The sequence below is a fragment of the Chenopodium album genome, chromosome 2 (genome assembly GCF_948465745.1).
Source record: "Chenopodium album chromosome 2, dcCheAlbu1.1, whole genome shotgun sequence".
NCBI lineage: Eukaryota > Viridiplantae > Streptophyta > Magnoliopsida > Caryophyllales > Amaranthaceae > Chenopodium > Chenopodium album.
This window is the reverse complement of record NC_137835.1, coordinates 83,684,419-83,705,483: the sequence shown is the minus strand read 5'-3', so window position 1 is coordinate 83,705,483 and position 21,065 is coordinate 83,684,419. Positions and strand designations below refer to the sequence as shown.

At 36.4% G+C, this 21,065-nt stretch overlaps 2 protein-coding genes across 8 annotated transcripts; both read right to left on the bottom strand.

Moving 5' to 3' along the window:
• Window positions 1–3,089: 3,089 nt before the first annotated feature.
• LOC145604196 (transcription factor UNE12-like) lies at window positions 3,090–6,780 on the bottom strand. The gene is made up of 6 exons (XM_081660139.1): window positions 6,342–6,780; window positions 5,825–5,944; window positions 5,428–5,493; window positions 4,723–4,788; window positions 4,076–4,153; window positions 3,090–3,916 (listed from the first exon to the last, which is right to left on the bottom strand). Exons 1-6 carry the CDS (start codon window positions 6,687–6,689, stop codon window positions 3,686–3,688), a joined length of 909 nt encoding a protein of 302 aa, XP_081516265.1. The 5' UTR covers window positions 6,690–6,780; the 3' UTR covers window positions 3,090–3,685.
• Window positions 6,781–8,168: 1,388 nt separating this feature from the next.
• Window positions 8,169–20,848, bottom strand: LOC145590973 (uncharacterized). Of its 7 annotated transcripts, none has more exons than XM_081647399.1 (7): window positions 20,661–20,848; window positions 20,439–20,560; window positions 19,585–19,720; window positions 19,372–19,499; window positions 19,085–19,283; window positions 18,875–18,984; window positions 8,169–9,430 (listed from the first exon to the last, which is right to left on the bottom strand). In XM_081647399.1, the coding sequence occupies exons 1-6, from the start codon at window positions 20,719–20,721 to the stop codon at window positions 18,875–18,877; spliced, it is 756 nt and encodes a 251-aa protein (XP_081503525.1). In that variant the 5' UTR covers window positions 20,722–20,848; the 3' UTR covers window positions 8,169–9,430. The 7 variants fall into 7 exon arrangements, with proteins under 7 accessions (XP_081503525.1, XP_081503497.1, XP_081503491.1 ...); XM_081647371.1 differs by having other exon boundaries at window positions 8,170–9,430; window positions 18,871–18,984; XM_081647365.1 differs by having other exon boundaries at window positions 8,171–9,536.
• Between the last annotated feature and the right edge of the window lie 217 nt (window positions 20,849–21,065).

Sequence of the window (21,065 nt, the reverse complement as noted above, 5' to 3'; positions counted from 1 at the left end):
AATTTGTAACAATAGCTAAAGAAAAAAGTAGGACAGTATGAGTCAAAATAGTCGTATTACAAGAAAGAAGATAATACAACACATGGAAATAAATAGCAGAAGAAGAAAAGTTAATCAAATGAAAACACCTCAGTTTCATTAAAATATTGCAAGGCTACATCTTCGATAGCCAAATCTTTAGTGCGCATGTTGGGTAAATACTTGACTCAAGGATGCGAGAACTTAGAAATGAACAATGCTTCTTCTTTTTCAGCTTTCTTTAGCCTAAGATTAGCATTTGGAAACAAAAATAAAAAAAAAAAAAAAAAATAAAATAAAAAATAAAAAAAAATCTCGGTAAAGAGGTAGTTGATTCCAATAAATCTGTGACAAGTAACAACACTTCTGTTATCGTTGGTGATTTCAGAGGAAAAAAGTGTGCAATAGAGCATCAGGATTATCTTTCTCCTTAGCCTTGCATTTAAAATGGAAAATACGGGATGTTGAAATGTATCCGGCTACTAGGGGGCCAATTTCCACAAGCTCAAAGTTTGACGATAAATGGTTGTTATACGTGTTTACAGCTATGATTGCATATTTCTTGCTTCTGTCTTCAGGTCCTTTGTCAAAACCTTCGTCTTCAGAATCGGTATCAGATAATATTGTCACACTGACCAAAGTTATCACAAATCATTAAATTAAATGTAAATCAGCAGAGAATTAGTATCATGTTTTGTTATCCACTATACAATACAAAGTAATGTAATCAAACAATAACGAATTTTGTTAACCAATTGAAGCAAAAAAATACCGGGAATGACTGCAGTGGCAGGTCTCAAGTTATAAGGGCAGGTACCTAAATCAACACCCGACTTCTTTCTCTTTTTCCGCAAATGGAATGTTAGGGAAATTACTTGTTGTCGTCTTTAACATAAATAAAAATCAAAATAAAATGTGACTGCAATTCATGAATCGATGATCACTATAATTAGTTGATTAATTAATTTACCTGGATTGCAAATTCTGTTTGCCATTGAATTCATCTTTTTTTTCTAGATTCACGCTTTGTACGCACCTTGCGATTGCTACTACCCCCAACCCACTCTCACCCTCACCTCCATCTTTCTCCCAAAAACGCCTCAATTTCCACAATTCAATACCTAACTAAATTTATAAGGATCTTTTACTAGTTTCAGATTATCTACTTTTAATTTCCAACATGATTAGCTAATCACTATCATACAATTATAATAGGAGGAAGCGGCCCAAGTTAATCTCCATGATAAACAAAAATGGTTTATTGTAATTTATACAACCCTAATTCCTCTAATATGATGAAAAAGGATCTAACCGTTACAATCTGTTCTCCTATCGGGTATAGAGTTAAATACTTGAAGCGTCCAACTTGATTTTATTTGTTTGATCTTTCTTTTATCTATACACGTGCTATAAAATGTTGGTCATTTTTGTAATCTTGATCTACTATGAAGTTGATCTTCACAGTTCATAGTTGTTTGTGTACTTGTACTCATCATCCTCCAGCAGGGGTCGTGTCCACTTTGTGCCAAGTTGATAGCTTAACTATGCCCATTGTTCAAATTGTCATGTACTCCAAGTCTGAAAAAGTTCATACTTAGTATTTCATTCATCTTCTAAGAGTTTTCCGATATAATCACCATCATACGATTATTGGCACGGCATTCTTCAACTACAATTAGTAAGCACATTGCCTGGCTTTTTCGTTGAAGTTGTAAAGAAAGCATGTGCTTCAACCTGAGAGGATCGAAGAGAAGTATACTTGAGGTGGCCAACGGACCAGATCATAGACTGGAACATCATCCAAGTCTCCAACAATCGATCAAACACAGATTAACAAGGTTAACTCAGTTAGCCCAGCTTTTTATGCGAGACAGCCCTGCTCCATACATCAGTCTAGCCCTGGTTTATAACATGGTTGTGGAGTATTTATTCATGTGATTTCACTCGAATAGATGCAGATTATACAATGTTTATATTTGGTTACATATATACACTGTCAAATATATGTTGTAGAGATGATACTCTGTGTTAGTCTAATAAACTTATTATGCTCTCTTGATTATTACCTATCAAGGCCAATTTCTTGGGCTGTGTAAGTTAATAACCATAACCTGCTTCACAAAGCACCCCCAGGCCTTAGGCCGAACCCCTTCTCTCGAGTCACTGGTTCCCAATTTCAGCCTTAGGTCAGAAACAAGCTAGCTTGATGGGAGGGAAGTAGGGAGCCTACTATACCAAAAATACCCCATCATATGCGCACACACACTCACCCTTGAAGGCTACATAAAAATTGAGATCACTCAAAGACCTTAAGCAGCCACTTAGCCTCCCTCTCAAAAACAATACTAGACTGGCTTGATACAAAGACAATAACCAACCAACCAGCTACCCTTACATAGGAAAGCAAATTATTAAACTCAGTGTGTCTTAGCTGACTCGATTGTGGAAGCAGAGTGATCACACCACCCCTCAATATTATAGCGCTTCAAGTATGGGTTTGTGACTAGCTAGACTTAAAACAAAACCAATTCACACTGATTTATAGCAACACACTAAAACATATACTCCTTGATTTCAGAATACTAATGTTAAACCGTCTCATATCTAATCTAGCTCTGAGTAGGATGCTTTTGGTGGATGTTCCTTTTTCCTCAACCCCTCCAATAGCTTATAACCCTCGCTCGCTCAGGCTCTCTAACTACTAGAGTGGCTGGAGATAAAACCCAACCACCCCACTTCACACAAGAAAACAAAAGAGTAAACTCATAGTGCTTAAGAAAGCGACTCGGGGGTATCCCCTAGTATGTACACCTACCTAGACTCCTTTCAAGAGAGGTTGGTAAGATAAATCAACAGCTACTTTGGCAGCAAAATATGACGACAAATGAAATACCCACCTAAGCTGCAAAGTAAGAAAATGGGTTCCCCCCAAACAAAAAAGAAAGGAAAAAAAAAAAAAAAAAACTGATTCTACAGGCATATAATTATTCAGGGGATGGGGCTAAAAAGAGATCAAATTTGTCAGCTGACTTTATAAAACATAAGGCCAACCACCCTCCTAAATAAAGATCAAAACATAAAACATAATTAAATGATATGAATTGAACTATACAATAAAAGAAGCTATTCTGGACAACTAAACATTATCCTTTCTAAAATCTGCATCCTTTCCTGATAAGAAAAATACATAACATATTACAAAAGATATATGTACTCATCCATTCCTTTATCAAGGTCCCACCACCCACTAACAAAGAGGAAAAAAAATTGACAACCCTCCACTAACATAATATTACATAAAGTGCTTTTGTCATCCACCACTAACTCTTCATCCCCACCATATTAGAATTCAAAATTCAGAAAATCAAGTTAAGCTTTGACAATTTTCCCCAATTTCTTGCCTTTACTTGAACTCAACAAAGACTAATGTTAGAGGTGTGCTTCCAATTTTTTAGCCATGATATTAGTCCCTATTTGTTGACAAAACTAATAAAAAAAAGGTTGGGCACTATGGCATCTGACTTTGATATCAAATTCAAAGATGAGATGATTGAACTGATTTCTGTGGAGAGGTTGGATTTCGACAGCTATATAGAGTGGGACCCAAGATCAGATTAGCGAGTTAAGATGAAGGAAACTGAGGAAAATCACCTTCTGATATGGAGATTTATGAAGGTGGGTTTGACTCGGGCTTCACAAGTGACCCTGCATCTGGCGGCTGAGTGTGGTAGATTGCGGATGCAAGTGAGATAGGCATGATGCAAAGTGCCTTGGATTGAAGGAATTGCATTGCGGCCCCAACATTCTCTTCCATGAGCTTTGCAACTTGTCTTTCAGTTCCGTCATTCGACCATTTTTCCCACACGGGTTGACCTCGCCCACCTTCCCCACCTTCTTCCTGTTGGGAAAATAAAGCGTACAAGAAAACGACGTTAATGGAATGTCTGAAACTATATCATGTGACCTGAGATGAGATATGTCAAACTATTGCCTTTTCGTTTTCTCGTACCAGAAACGATATAATATGACTGTTCTTTTAAGTTTTTTTTAATAATACCTCAACAGATGATATTGGCATGTCTGTAACGAGTGGCACCACTGCACCAGCTCCACCCAATCTACTCATGCTCAAAACCTGACAATCAATGGTTAATTATCAGCATTCATACTAACTTTAATTTAAAACAACTACACTAATATAATTGAGGGCAAGTGTCTCCTTGAAGTAAAGAGGGAAACAATCAATTTAAAAATAGCAGGACAGGTTACAATATAATAACAACAATCTAATTATAATCATTTAATTATAGTGTCTGGGACTCTGGGTTATAGATACTTATATTAAATTGAGAGCCTAAATATAGGGAGTCATGATTGAGGGTCTAATGTAAGAATTATAGATAACTGTATCATGAAGTCATGATATAAAATGATGAAAGACCGTACTAGGATCATAGGGCATTATTTGCTTAATAATTCGGGCTATTAGTATGGGTCCATGTGTCAATCGAATAAGCATAATGAATGGAGCAACTCACTGGATGCTAACTACTGGGGAAAAGAGACCAATATATTATTTTTGGATTAAAATTATGATGCTAGCATTATGCTAAGCAGCTGAATAAATCTTCCACCAGGAAGCAGCTGCTTCCATCATGAGACAAAGAATGAGCAAAACAAATCCCAACTCAAACATAAGGTTACCTTGACTTGCAACCTCAAGAATTTCACATAATCCACGATTTCATCAAGCATAGCAGCTCTGTCTGTCTGCAAAAACAAATGTAATGATGCAAGGATTACAACCTGACATAAATGAACTCTTTTCAACGGTAAAAATGCAACTATATAGGTAGGACATTGAATTAGTAATGATTGCAGGCATGGTATTTTTCAATGAATTGCAATATAGTGTAATATGCTGCCATTCAAAATGAAGTGTGGTGGAAACTCTGTTTGATGGAGCTACATTAGATCAAACCCTTAATTTGCACCAATGTGAGACCTATGAACACGATGAAGGATGAAACTAGATTGGGAATATAAAGATCTTGAGAAGATTAGGGTGTAACCATTTGTAAAGGGCACAATTGCACCTAAACCCTTCTGTATTGTGATAATGTCCATGAAGCCACATAAAATAACCTTTAGACCTCAAAAGTGGTGTTATAGTAACAGAACTCGATTCCAATATATAACAACACAAGATGCTTATCACACGAGGAGTGTATTGTATCAAAGATTTGTAATTCCAAGATTATGTTACAGGTTCAATCAAATCAGCCAAACTATATGCCATGTCTAAAAAAAAAGGCTAAGGCATACTTTATCTGCATATGACAAGGGGGAGACATCTTAGCACCAAACAATCCGTGTTATTCTGGAGGGGGAAAAAAAAAGCAAACTGACCTTGTTGACACTTGGAACAAGCTCTTGCAATGCCCTGATTCTTTCAGCAATTCGCTCTCTACGCAACTGTTCAGAAAGAAATTGAGAGTATGTCAGGCACAATTTTCATCTAAAGTGGTTCAAATATACAACACTTGATAACATCCCTGAATGATTTCTCTTATCCGAGACATAATTTGAGCCAGAAGCAAGATGAGCATTATACTCACAAAGCCTGTATATAACCAATTCGCTAGAAACATAAACCGACGTATGGAAGTCTAAGCAGATCCACATGAATTGAGTTGCATTTAGACTCTCAAGTACATCAAAAACTATACCAATGAGATAAATTTGACAGATAGTCATGCTCATAACCAATACTTCTTTTCTAACACCAACTTAACTGAAATCTTACCCTCTCAGCAATACTGTGCGGATCAGTAGCCTGTCCTCGCCTGGCTCGTACTCTCGGACGAACAGCAGGTTGATGCGGCGCCACGGGAACAGGATTCGACATTGGCTGGCCATGGTATACCTAAAAAAAGTTCCACACCAAACACATCCTCAACAACTCAACATAAAGATAGCAACTTTAAATTAAACAATGTAAAGCTTCAGCCTTTTCTCACACCCTTCATTTAACTCAGCAACAATCATATGTTGTAACTTTACCCAATATCATATTCATTAATAATTCTTATCCATTATTTTCCACAAACCCATTTAATTAACACCCTTCTTCCCCAAAATTCAACCTCCAAACTCCCTAATCCAAAATTTAACACATACATAACATACACTAAATTTCTAATATATCAAAATTGTTACACAATTATACACTTTCAAACATGTATTATTCCAAAATTCAGCAAAAATATGGAATAAAAAGAACAAGAAAATATATATTTATAAAAATAAAATTAAAAACTTACATTCTTATGAGCAGAATTAGCAGAAGTATCAACAAGATGATGTTGAGGGTCATCACGAAAACGCTTATTAGCACTACTAGAACCCTCGTCATGTTTCATAAACCCAGAATTGGGCTTACCAGCCTGGTCCAAGCTCAAGCCCAACGGAAAAACGGGCGGCCCATGAAACCCACCTGGGCCGGAGCTTAATTGGAGCATCATCGGAGCTCCGGGGCCCAAATTCACATCAGTTCCCGCCAAATTAGGGTCACCGGCGGCAGCGGCGGCGGCAGCTGCGGCGGCGTAAGTCTGCATCTCAAGAAGCTGTTCGAGGAAATCTTGGTTAGGAGTATCTGGGTTGTTCGCCATTGAAGAAGAAGATGAAGAAAGCAAGAATTTTGAAGAAGAAAGAATGAAGGGAAAGAGTGTTTGGGTTCTTTTTGTTAAGTAGTAGTAAGAGAGAGAAAGAAGAGAAGAAAAAAAAAAAAAAAGAAATGATGAATTTTTGGGTGTTTGGTAGACTTTTTTGTATTTATTTTTTAAATATGGTTATTAAAATAAAAAGTGGGGTTTTTTTTTTTAAATAATTTTATTTTTGGGCAGCTGTAAAGAAATAAAAATGGGGGGAGAAATAATTATGATAATTGTATAAATATATAATAACGTGTTGTTTTGGAGTTGTTTAGGATTATCTAACTTTGTTTAGGTCTTAATCATGGGATGGATGATAGAGTTTAGGAGCACTAATTGAATTATGCCATGTCATATTTTGTAGGGTTGTATGAACTAATTAAACCTTTGAGGATGAATCTAGTCCGTTGATAAAGCTTAAAACTATTGTACTTTATTTGTCTCTAAAAGTTATTCTTATTTGGACGGTGATTGTCTAATAAAACATGTTAAAACAAGATAAATTTGTAGAAACGGACCAGATATAGAGTATTTTTTGTACTACCTAATACTTGATAGTTTTCAAATATGAATCTGAGCTTCGTTTAAGTATCTACGGAATTATTTTTTGAAAAGGGTAAATTAATGTTAGAGAGTTTTAATTCTTGTACTTGGTTCAATGAATCAAATTATAAGGGAATTGTAATAGTAGGTAAGAGACAAACATATCCAAACAACATATGAGTGGTTGTTTGAAATTTAGAATGTGAGTTTTTTTTAGGTATTTTGCAAAGTTTTGTTATTTTATAGGGTTGTCTAGAATTCTATTCACTTTTTTTTTTTATTTATTTATTTAATAATATTCATCATTTGTCATTAAAGAAATGATAAGCAAATAGCAACCTTAGGATTAAACAATTGGCAAAATGGTCGAGTCAAACCATTTAACTTGAATTTGAAATAATTAAAGTAACCAACAACACATATTGCAAAATACCATAGTCAAAAAGTGCTTGTTATCATCAAAGTGAGTTTGAAAATGCCACAATTCCACAACACAAGTATAGTCGTGAAATTGTCATTCACCGAGGAGGTGCAAGAATTGACATGAGTGGGTGATTGATAATTGATATCGTTAAGGCGAGTTTGAAGATGTTATAGATATAGATGACATAATAAGGATTGTGAGATTGCTCATGTAAGTTTGTGTAAGAGAAGCTAGTGCAATGCACTATTTTGTGAATGATCAAAATACTTGTTGAATACTTGTCATTATACGAGAGATTAACCAATAACTAAACCCTTTAATTGAATTAAGAGCGTAGTAGACTAGTAGCCCTAAGGAGAACAAAAATGCCAATCAACTTTACCAAATGTAAAGCATCACAAAAAATTTAAGGTACAATTAATTCATCTCATGCTTTTACTACCCGCAAAAATCTAAAGTAACTTTCAATAATAATAATGTAGAAGACAATCAACCGTACTCTAGCACCATACTTAGACACGATTTCGATCAAACGATTGAGGAAGATTACACTCCTTTTTCTCAACTCAATTAGAACCATAGATCCAATGTCATAATCAAAGTAAATTCAAGCTCGTTGCCTTTATGACTTCCCCAACTTTAAAAAAATACATAATGTCAATCACTTGTCAAATGGGAGTTAGGTTTCAAATCCTAAAATAACCAAAATCCTAACTTTCAAAGAAGTCATCTCCCGTGGGAGTTGATCACCTTAATAATTTAATATATAATTATTAAAATAAGTACAACATTACCTACTAGTATTAGTGGAGCAAGCCGTTTTATTTAAAGAAAGTTCACTTTTTTTTTCCTTTTTTTTTTTTTTTTTTTTTTTTTTTGTAAAAAATATAATATTTCTAATAATAATGTGTAATAAAATAAAATACTTGTATATAAAAAGGCAACTACGCGTGCGGCAAATGGGTAAAAAAGAAGTTGACAAAAATGTGTCACGGGGTAAGTATCTATCAGATGATTGTCAAAAGTGTCATCATTTCGCTATATTCATATTTTCTACGGCTCCATCTCTTTTTTTTGGACATAGATAATTCATTCCATGTGTTTTTCAATCTAAAATGGCAAATATAGAGGTACTCCGTATTATATACCAACAAGTGCTTGTATATACGAGTATTCGTATATATAAGTTGATGTTAGAATCAGTTAGATGTCGTAAAACAAGGTGTTTTTGCAACAATTGACTTCCATGCATAAACTCTAAAATTCTTTAGCTCAATAGCATCCATTACATGAATGATTTGAGAATATACAGTTTCATCACACTAATGTAATAGGCTAATAGCTCAACCCCTTGTAAATGTATACGGGAGTAATATGTTACCTTGACTTCGCTGCAAGTTATTGTGAGACGTTTCATACAAGATTTGCTGCTTTCTTTTGATATATTATGTAGCAACACTGATACCATACCTTGTAATAATTGGAAAAATGCCAGCAACATATGAAGTTCTCACCTAAGTCAAGACTCGAGTCATTTTCCCCTTGCCAAAATATACTGAAGATTTCAACAGAATGTGGGAAGTCCTAGAAGGATCATCAATCAAGGTTGCGTTGCACGAACAAGACTTTTAAACTTCGGCTCTAGCCAACCTTGAAGTTTTCTTGGGTAATATAGTAAGATGAAATTACCACAGCAAAAATTGCATGCGCATACAGGAATCACAGGTAATTCCTGCGATAGATATACCCCAAAATTAATATACTTCTGGATCAACTCTGGCAACCAATGGCTCTCTTGACCAAGATTTGGAGGCATAACTGAATGTAAACCCAAAGAGCTGAAAAAGAACTTACAAATGTAAGAAATCATCCGACGACCTTGTTAGTACATTAAATGTTTATAGTTCAAGTATGGCCTATCAGCTCTCAACTTCTCAATCAATATAATGTTTTCAGGGTAAATATGCAAACGGTTTTATGCATTAGAGTTTTCTTTCTCAAAACTTCAGCAAGAGTGCAAGTCACTACTTTTACCAAGAATTGACAATTTAGTTACAAAAAGAGGTTAAGGAGTCACAGGTTCTCCCTGTCTCCCATTCATTCTTTAAACTTTCCTTCATGAATTTCTCTCATTCACGCCACCACTACCTCAAAAAGGATAAAAGACGTTTGTTCATCACATATACGATACACATACAATGACTTGTCACCCTCAAAAATGGAAAAATAGTTTAAGTTTTGCTTAAATTGAACAGCAGCGGGGGCAAGAATTGGTGAATAAATGGGGCTGGGAGCCTGAGAGTTAGGAGAAAGACGATAAATATAAGGACTGGCAACGCAAGGAGTCACATTTTGCCTCTCTGAAATTTGAAAGAGCAGAATAACCAATTAAAGCGAAAATGATAAAAGGGCAAGAAAACTAGATTAATAGTGTATTTGGATATAGAGATTTGGAGGGAAGGGAATGGGAGTGAGAGCCAGAGCGAGGGATCTAGTTTCACTTATTTGGATAAAAAATGGAGATTGGGGAGAGAGAAGGGAAAAGAATTGAAGAAAACAATTTCTTTCCCTTTCAATAGACCAAATCCGTCCACTGTTGAGAAAATTCAAAGAAACAAACACACTCCTTCCCTTCCTTCACCTCTATTCTCCGTCCCTTGCCTTTTCCACATTTTCCGAACATTCCTTTTCCCATTATCACTACTAGCACACATTATAAGAGTGATTGGCCCATATAATCTGGATATAGTATTAAAAACAATTCTTGTCTAGTGCCTAACACCTAGAAAAGAGAAATGATCCTTTCTCCAGCTAAGCAGCACTAAGCTTCTGCTATGAAATTAATGTAAGAATGTTAGGATAGAAGGAATTTCGATAAATAAACTTGAATTGCAGCAAAATGAAGGGTATTCAAGCTTTTAATGGGCTTGATTCTCTTCCAATCAGCAACCTGAATGCTAAAAAAAGCACTCATCAATACTCTACATAACCCCTCCTATCTCTAATTAGCTCTATTGATAGAAATTTCCTGTAACTGGGATTATTATCCAAGCCACTAAATCATAGTACAACTGCCTACATTGCCCCTCCCCCACCCCCCACCCCAAAAAAAAATTATCGATTCATAGCTGCTTCTATATCAGCTACATTACATAGAACAACAATAAGCACCCAAGTCTTCCCCATCTTTACCCCCGTCCCTTTTAAGATGAATGAAATATTATGAATCAATGAACCCATGTACAACCCACATAAAATAATCAAGGAAAGAGGGAACTTATCCAGGAATGAAAACCTTCAGAATTTAAACACATTTAATCCTAGCTATCCAACATAAGCCTAATTTCTGCACCAATTCAACTTGCCCCTCAATATTACTAGCTATGTCATTCTCCACACTCTTTCAGCAACTATAAGATTCAAAGAGAATTAGCACAAGTCTGAAGAAAAATTGGTGATGATAGTCAACTGATTGAAATTTGAATGGGCTCTGATACAAGTATACACCAGTGAAAAATCAGTTCATTCAATTCTATATAATGGCAACTATTTGAGAAGCTGAATTTGTTTAGCAATGACCTCTTTCGGTCTTTTCTAGAGGTACCAGGCAAATATCACAATTAGAGCTGTCAATTCGGGTAAACAGGTCGGGTTTGGGTCGGGTAAGAGTGGGTCGGGTCAACTCGGATTAATTCCATAACTTATGCAGGTCGGGTTTGGGTTGGGTCATGCTTGAGTCGGGTCATACTTCTTATCGGGTTTGGGTCGGGTTAATAAAAGGTCGGGTATAATTCGGGTTAAATCGGGTTAGGGTATTTCTCGGGTTCGAGTCGGGTTCGGTTCAAGTTAATAATTTGCGGGTTAGAATCAGGTCGGGTCATTCTCGGGTTTGAGTCTGGTTCAGTTCAAATCAATAATTTGCGGATTGTAATCAGGTCGGGTCATTTTCAAGTCGGGTCATTCTCGGGTTCAAGTCGGGTCATTCTCGGGTTCAAGTCGGGTTCGGTTCAAGTCAATAATTTGCGAGTTATAATAGGTTAGGTCATTTCCAAGTCGGATCATTCTCGGATTCAAGTCGGGTTATGTTCAAGTCAATAATTTGCAGGTTACAATCAGGTCGGGTCATTTCTAAGTCAGGTCATATTCGGGTTCAACTAACTATAAATAGATAATTATCATTTTTATCAAACTAATTACTTCCTTTGACTATAATATATATGATAATATACTAGGGAACTATAGTCTATAATTTAGGAAGATAATTATCTCCTTTGACCATACAACAAATATATAGTATATTTAACTCTTAAATTTGAGGATGATGCTCCTTTCTTTTGCAAGCCTGGACCGACTTGGTCTCCCTAGACAAAATGCTTTGATCAACAATAATAAGGTGGTCTAAATTACATTTAAGGTGATTTGAAATCGGGTCAAGAACAAATTGCGTTGAATTTAGGTCGGGTCAATAACAAGAAGTGTTAATTTTGAGTCGGGTTAGTAACAGATCGGGTTGAATTTTTGGATCAGGTAAGTAATAGGTTTGGTAAAATTCGGGTCGGGTCAATAACAAGTCGGGTTGAATTTGGGTCAGGTCAAAAACAAGTCCGGTTGATTTCGGGTCGGGTTTATAACAGGTTGGGTTAAATTCAGGTCGGGTTACGAACGGGTCGGGCTGAATTGAGGTCGGGTTAGGAACGGGTTGGGTTAAATTCGAGTTTTGACATGTTAAAATGGGTTAGGGTCCATTTCGGTTCAAGTCGGGTCCGGTGCAAGTTAATTAAATTGGCCGTTGTAAATTGGTAAATCGGTGCAAGTTGTAAACCGGTAAACGTATAACAGCAAATTGGATGGTTCCACACACCCAATTGGACTCCCGTCGGGTATTAAGGACCATGGTAAACATTTCGGCAATTTTATTTCCGGGCAAAAAAAAGTCAAAAAATTCCAAAATTAAAGGCTAATATCCACGCTTTTTGAGAAATTTTGGAGGTTTCGGGGCCCGATGTCGAAAAGTCTTGAAATTCTATGGGATACATCTTGGGGTCATAAAATGCCGTTTTGAACCATATATGACCATTATTTGTTGTCATAAATGTTCGTGGTAGGCTTGAATTAATGAAATCGGTGCAAGTTGTAAACTGGTAAATTGGTCGTTTAACAGCAAATTGATGGTTCCACACACCCAATTGGACTCCCGGAATGTATTAGGGACAATGGTAAACAATTCGGCAATTTTTTTTCCGGACGAAAAAGTCAAAAAATTCCAAAATTGAAGGCTAGTTTCCACGTTTTTTGAAAAAATTTGGAGGTTTCGTGGACCAATGTAGAAAAGTCTTAATATTTTAGGGGATACATCTCAGAGTCATATAATGCCGTTTGGTACCATATATGATCATTATATGTTGTCATAAATATAAATGTTCGTAGTATGCTTGAGTTAATGAAATCCGTGCAAGTTGTAAACCGGTAAATTGGTCGTTTAAAGGCAAATTGGATGGTTCCACCAACCCAATTGGACTTCCAGAGAATATTAGGAACTATGGTAAACATTTCGGCAATTTTTTACATCCGGGCGGAAAAAAGTAAAAAAAAACTACAAAATTGAAGATTATATCCACGCTTTTTGAGAAATTTTGATGGTTTCGGAGCCCGGTGTCGAAAAGTCTTGAAATTCTAGTGGATACATTTTGGGGTCATTTAATGCTGTTTGGAACCATATATGATCATTATTTGTTGGTGGTAGGCTTCAGTTAATGAAATCGTTGCAATTTGTATATTGGTAGTTTAAAGTCAAATTGGATGGTTCCACCCACCCAATGGGACTCCCGGATAGTATTAGAGATCATGGTAAATATTTCAACAATTTTTATTTATGGGCAAAAAAAAGTAAAAAATTACAAAATTGAAGGCTAATATCTAACGTTTTTTGAGAAATTTTGGAGGATTCGGGGGCCCGGTGTAAAAAATTCTTGAAATTCTAGGGGATACATCTCGGGGTCATATAATGCCGTTTGGAGCCATTTATGATCATTATATGTTGTCATAAATGTTCGTGGTAGGCTTGATTTAATGAAATCGGTGCAAGTTGTAAACCGATAAAGTGATCGTTTAAAGGCAAATTGGATAGTTAATCCCACCCAATTGGACTCCCGGAGGGTATTAGGGACCATGGTTTAAATTTTGGCAATTTTTAAATCCGGGCGGAAAAAAGTAAAAACATTCCAAAATTAAAGGTTTGAGATTTTTGAGAAATTTTGAGAAATCGGTGCAAGGTATAAACCGGTAAATAGCCCGTTTAAAGGCAAATTGGATGGTTCCACCCATCCAATTGGACTCCTGAAGGATATTAGGGATCATGGTAAACATTTCAATAATTATTATATCTGGGCGAAAAAAGTCTTTAAATTCCAAAAATAAAGGCTAATATCCACGCTTTTTGAGAAATTTTGGAAATTTCAGGGCCCGGTATCGAAAAGCCTTGAGATTCTAGGGAATGCATCTTAGGATCATATAATGTCGTTTGGAACCATATATGATTATTATTTGTTGTCATAGATGTTCGTGGTAAACTTGAGTTAATGAAATCAGTACAAGTTGTAAACCAGTAAATTAGCCGTTTAAAGGCAAATTGGATGGTTCCACCCACCCAATTAGACTACAGGAGGGTAATAGGGACCATGGTAAACATTTCGGCAATTTTTGTTTTCGGCGAAAAAAGTCAAAAAAATTCAAAAATTGAAGGCTAAGATCCACGTTTTTGAGAAATTTTGCAGGTTTCGAGGTCCGGTGTTGAAAAGCCTTTGATTTAAGGAGATACATCTCGTAGTCATATAATGCCTTTTGGAACCATTTATGATCATTATATATTGTCATAAATGTTTGTGGTAGGCTTGATTTAATGAAATCGTGCAAGTTGTAAACCGGTTAATTGGTCGTTTAAAGGCAAATTAGATAGTTCAACCCACCCAATTGGACTCCCGAAGGGTATTCGGAATCATGGTAAAATTTCGGCAATTTTTATTTGCGGGCGAAAAAAAAGACAAAAAATTCAAAAATTGAAGGCTTATATCCACGCTTTTTAAGAAATTTTGGAGGTTTCGGATCACGGTGTTGAAAGGCCTTGAGATTTTAGGGAATACATCTCGGGATCATATAATGACGTTTGGAACCATATATGATCATTATATGTTTTCATAAATGTTCGTGTTAGGCTTGAGTTAATGAAATCGGCGCAAGTTGTAAATCGGTAAATTGGCCGTTTAAAGGAAAATTGGATGGTTCTACCCACCCAATTGGACTCCCGGACGGTATTAGTGACCATGGTAACATTTCGACAATTTTATTTCCGGGCGAAAAAAAGTCGAAAAATTCCAAAATTGAAGGCTAATATCCACGTTTTTTGAGAAATTTTGGAGATTTCAAGACCCGGAATTAAAAAGCCTCGAAAATTTAAGGGATACATCTCGGAGTCATATAATGCCGTTTGGAATCATATATACTCAATATATGTTGTCATAAATGTTTGTGGTAGGCTTGAGTTAATGAAATCGGTGCAAGTTGTATTTCTGTAAATTGGTCGTTTAAAGGCAAATTGGATGTTTCCATCCACCCAATTTGACTCCCAGAGGGTATTAGGGACCATGGTAAACAATTCGGCAATTTTAATTTCCGGACATAAAAAAAGTCAAAAAATTCCAAAATTGAAGGCTAATATCCACACTTTTTGAGAAATTTTTGAGGTTTCGGGGCCCGATGTCGAAAAGTCTTGAAATTCTAGAAGATATATCTCGGGGTCATATAATGCCGTTTGGAACAATATATGATCCTTATTTGTTGTCATAAATGTTCGTGGTAGACTTGAGTTAATGAAATTGATGTAAGTTGGAAACTGGTAAATGAGGCAAATTGGATGGTTCCACCCCCCTAATTGGACTCTTGGAGGATATTAAGGAATATGGTAAACATTTTGTCAATTTTTATTTTCGTGCGAAAAAAAGTAAAAAAAAATCCAAAATTGAAGTCGAGATTTTGGAGGTTTCGTAGCGCGTTGACGAAAATACTCGAGATTTTAGGGGATAAACCTCAGGGTCATATAATGTTGTTTGGAACCATATATTATCATTATATGTTGTCATAAATGTTCGTGGTAGGCTTTAATTAATGAAATCGGTGCAAGTTGTAAATCGGTAAATTGGCCGTTTAAAGGCAAATTGGTTGATCCTACCTACTTAATTAGACTCCCGGAGGGTATTAGGGACCACATTTCGGTAATTTATATTTCCGGGCGAATAAAAGTTAAAAAATTCCAAAATTAAAGGCTAATATCCACGCTTTTTGACAAATTTTTGAAATTTTGAGACCCGGTGTTCAAAAGGCTTGTGATTTTAGGGGATACAACTCGGGGTCATATAATGTCGTATGGAACCATACATGATCAATATGTGTTGTCATAAATGTTCGTGGTAGGCTTGAATTAATTAAATCGGTACAAGTTGTAATTCGGTAAATTGGTCGTTTAAAGGCAAATTAGATGGTTCCACCCACCCAATTGGACTCCCAGAGGGTATAAGCGACCATGGTAAACATTTCGGCAATTTTTATTTTCGGGCGAAAAAAAGTCAAAAAATTCCAAAATTGAAAGCTAAGATCCACGTTTTTGAGAAATTTTGCAGGTTTCGAGGCCCGGTGTCGAAAAGCCTCTAAATTTTAGGGGATACATCTCATGGTCATATAATGTCGTTTGGAACCATTTATGATCATTATATGTTGTCATAAATGTTCATGGTAGGCTTGATTTAATGAAATCGTGCAAGTTATAAACCGGTAAATTGACCGTTTAAAGGCAAATTAGATAGTTCAACCCAACAATTGGATTCCCGGAGAATATTAGGGAACATAGTAAACATTTTGGCAATTTTTATTTTCAGGCGAAATAAAGTAAAAAAATTCTAAAATTGAAGACTAATATCCACGCTTTTTGAGAAATTTTGGAGGATTCGAGGCCCGGTGTCGAAAAGCCTATAGATTATAGGGGATACATATCGGGGTCATATAATGCCGTTTTGAACCATATATGATCATTATATGTTGTCATAAATGTTTGTGGTAGACTTAAGTTAATGAAACAGGCGCAAGTTGTAAACCGGTAAATTGGCCGTTTAAAGGCAAATTGGATGGCTCCACCCACCCAATTGGACTCCCGGAGGGTATTAGGGATCATGTTAAACATTTCGGCAATTTATATTTCCGGGTGAAAAAAAGTTAAAAAATTCCAAAATTCAAGACTAATATCCACGCATTTTGAGAAATTTTGGAGGTTTCGCATGGAACTATCACTTCGGGTAGACGGGTCGGTTTTGGGTCGGTAAGAGTGGGTCAGGTCAACTCGGGTCGGGTCAATTCATATTAATTCTATAACCTATGCGGGTCGGGTTAATTCGGATTAATTTCATAACCTATGCGAGTAGGGTTTAGGTTGGGTCATGCTTTAGTTGGGCCACGTCAAGTCATACTTCGTATCAGGTTTGGGTAGGGTTAATAACAGGTCGGATTACATTCGGGTCGGGTGAGCAATAGGTCGGGTTTAATTCGGGTTTTCACGGGTTAAAACAGATTAGGGTAATTCTAAGGTTCGAGTCGGGTTCGGTTCAAGTCAATAATTTGCGGGTTAATATCAAGTCGGGTCATTCTCGGGTTTGAGTCGGGTTTGGTTCAAGTCAATAATTTGCGGGTTATAATCAGACCGGGTCATTCTCGGGTTTGAGTTGGGTTTGGTTCAAGTCAATAATTTGCGGGTTATAATCGAGTCGGGTCATTTTTAAGTCGGGTCATTCTCGGGTTCAAGTGGGGTTCAGTTCAAGTCAATAATTTGCGGGTTATAATCAAGTTGGGTCATTTTCAAGTCAGGTCATTCTCGGATTCAAGTCGGATTATGTTCAAGCCAATAATTACAATCAGGTCGGGTTATTTCCAAGTGAGGTCATATTCGGGTTCAACTAACTATAAATAGATAATTATCATTTTATCAAGCTAATTATTTCCTTTGTATATATGGCAATATACTAGGGAACTATAGTCTATAATTTAAAAAGATAATTATCTCCTTTGACCATACAACAAATATGTACTATATTTAACTCTTAAATTTGAGGATGATGCTCCTTTCTTTTGCTGGTATGTACCGACATGGTCTCCCTAACAAAATGCTTTGATCAACAATAATAAGGTGGTCTAAATTGCATTTAAGATGATTTGAAATCGGGTCAAGAACAATTTATGTTGAATTTAGATCCGGTCAATAACAAGTCGTGTTGATTTCGAGTCGGGTTAGTAACATATTGGGTTGAATTTTTGGTCGGGTTAGTAATAGGTCTGGTAAATAACAAGTCGGGTTGAATTTGGGTCATGTCAATAACAAGTCGGGTTGATTTCGGGTCGGGTTATGAACGGGTCGGGTTAAATTCAGGTCAGGTTAGTAACAAGTCGGGTGAAATTCGGGTTTTGACGGGTTAAAATGGGTTTGGGTCAATTTCGGTTCAAATCAGGTTCGGTTCAGATCAATAATTTACGGGTTACATTCGGGTCGGGTCATCTCCTTCGTGTTCGGGTTCGGGTCTCACATACTCTGGTCAACTCAGGTCTAGGGTTGGTGTAAGGTCGGGTTTCGGTCTCCATTTTTTCGGGTTCCAATGGGTCGGTTAATAATCGGGTTTGAGTCGGTATTTCGGGTTAGGTCAATTTTTGACAGCTCTAATCACAATACTAGTCATTCAAAAGTTTTAAACTATGTTTAATCTGCAAAGGTCCACGTAGTCATGTAGACTAGATAAATAATCCTTTAAGTTGGTGTATCACTTGTTACTCCAAGACAATCCTACAAGCAACTAGTTCAAACACAATCCTACAGTCACTGTTGCAGAAAACAGTCAACAGAATATGTAGTATTGGAAACTTTTGTTCACAACTAGTTCAAACACAATCCTACAGTCACAATTGCAGAAAACAGTCAACAGAATATGTAGTATTGGAAACTTTTGTTCAAATTTTCAGAACTGAATATTGCTACCAAGGTAAAATGTGTGGAATTAGCAACTAGTAATGTATGACAACATGTTTGCTAGAAATCTAACATAACTAGACTCCAAGTATAGATAAGGGTGGAAGGGAACTTACTAACTTATTCAAATTTGATCTCATTCTGTGGCTGGGAGAAAAATTCTTTGGCATTGCGAGCAACTTCTGCCTCTAATACTGCTTCTAGAACAATATCAGAACCTGTTACTTCACCTAATCCATGACACAAAAATCAGTCTCCGTTGATTCCAGTAAATCACTCAGCAGTTTTAGCAAAGATTTACGAAAATAAGTTGATGACATCAAATCATACCTTGACGATTTGGCAGTAAACCTGCACTTTCAGCAGATACAGGAAGGACTGACAGAAGGCCAGGTCTGTCATCAACTGTGTCCATACTGACACTACCTTCTATTGTCCCAGATTTTACTGCAGAGGTTTCTGCCAACTTAGCATAAGCTGTTGCCTGACTATACAAATTAGATGTTCCAGAAGCCACTGAGCCATGTTCCTGGAGAACAAAATCTCAATAAGTTTTCCATCCTACATGCATAAATGCATAATGTTGTTGCAAAAAGTAACTTGTTCAGCTATGAAACCTTAAACACACTAGTCTCTGTCTTAAAGCTGTGCAGCTGTTGTTGGATTTGTTGAGGTTGGACCAGGTGTTGCCTAGGAGCAGTGCTCTCTTCACTGATATTTTGAGGCCCAGTATTGGCAGTAGCCCCTATAAAACAATACAGCAGTTTACATTGTATTCGTGGTACAAACAATGGGACACCATTCATAATAGCCATAATATCAATTAATACCTGAGTTCGTATTATCTTGGTCAGGATTATCCATCAGTCTTCGTGTCAATGGACCAGGGTTCATGACGGAAATGCTGCGAATTTCATAGCGAATAGCTTCTAGCTGTGCCATTGTATCTTGCAGTTCTTTATTTACCTGGAAAACAAGTTGAGCAAAATAGATTAGAGCACTTGAAGTTAATAGGTGTCAGCCATAATACCATTACCATTGACTCCCAAGAGAACATCTGAACAACTATTTATACAAACACCGGAGCATTAATAGACCAAACTACAAGAGACCAGCATTATTAGCAAAATGCAACCTTAACTACCTCAAACACACACATCAAGCAGCATATAAAGCTCAGAATAAGCAAGTTTCCATTCAATCAACGCTTTTTACATCACACGCTAAAAGATAAGCAAATTAATAAGTTAACTCATTATAGGTAAATCATCAAATTACAAGAAAAATGAATTCAAACCCTTAATACAGGATCAACCAGTTTAAGCATATCCAGTCAGGTAATATCAAATACAGATTTGGTAGGTTGTGGGTCAATTTCGAGATCACAAATCTTTTTTGGGTTGATTTTAGAATGTTGATTCAAGTTTTGGGGCCAAAAATCGAAAACCCATGTTCAAGACCCTAAAATACCAGAAAAATCTCACTTCTGATTCAAATTGACCTAGAAAAGATTACCCAATACAGAAAACATCAATATTTACCCAATTTACAACAAGAATTCCCCAATACAGAGAAAATCAACTCAATCCCAGAAAATAAGTTTCAAAACCTTCAACATTTCTACAACAATAAGAATCCATGAATCATATTAACAATAATATAATGTATATAAATTGAAAGAGACCTGACGAAATTGAGTTTGTTGCATGACATTTTCGAATTGACCACGAGCTAATTGAACATAACCAATAGCTCGGCCAGCTAATCGACCGGCAGTTCTTGCAATGAGTGGAAGATCCTTAGGCCCTGTTGATTGTAAAATCGAATAAAATTGCGCAAAATCAAAACTTTCACAATAAAATTGATTGAAAATCTCAAAAATGCATAAAAATCAGGGGATACAAACCGATAAGAGCAGCAGTTGCTCCAAGAATAACGAAAATTTCACCATATGATAATCCCAGCATGATTGATTACTGGCGTTACATGCAGCAGAGTTGTTGATGTGAGGAGCCGAGAGAGAATAGACTAATCTAGCATATTTGAGGCTGCACCGTGGTGGGTTTGGAGGCTGCACAGTGGTGCTCAGGATTTTCTAAACAGAAGAAGAGATAGGACGAGAGGCTACGCCCACTCCCTTTAACCCTGTTCCGATTTACTGAACTGAAATGATTAGGGCTGAACTAGCTGAACTAAATAGAACTGAAATGAATTGTTCATGAGAGAAAGAAATTAGGAATTAAACTGAACTAAAATTAAGGCGAACAGAAAAAGGCTTAGTCTTGGGTGTTTGGATAGTCATGTGCTGGCT

What these genes read in the sequence shown, in the direction of transcription:
- LOC145590973 (XM_081647399.1), bottom strand. Translation starts at nt 20,721, where the DNA reads ATGCTGGGATTATCATATGGTGAAATTTTCGTTATTCTTGGAGCAACT. An exon ending in CAGAGACTAGTGTGTTTAAG is followed by an intron (nt 19,284 to 19,371) that starts GTTTCATAGCTG and finishes TTTGTTCTCCAG; the next exon opens with GAACATGGCTCAGTGGCTTC. An exon ending in TTTACTGCCAAATCGTCAAG is followed by an intron (nt 18,985 to 19,084) that starts GTATGATTTGAT and finishes GTCATGGATTAG; the next exon opens with GTGAAGTAACAGGTTCTGAT.
- LOC145604196 (XM_081660139.1), bottom strand. Translation starts at nt 6,689, where the DNA reads ATGGCGAACAACCCAGATACTCCTAACCAAGATTTCCTCGAACAGCTT. An exon ending in CGCACAGTATTGCTGAGAGG is followed by an intron (nt 5,494 to 5,824) that starts GTAAGATTTCAG and finishes CTTTCTGAACAG; the next exon opens with TTGCGTAGAGAGCGAATTGC. An exon ending in TGCCAATATCATCTGTTGAG is followed by an intron (nt 3,917 to 4,075) that starts GTATTATTAAAA and finishes TTTTCCCAACAG; the next exon opens with GAAGAAGGTGGGGAAGGTGG.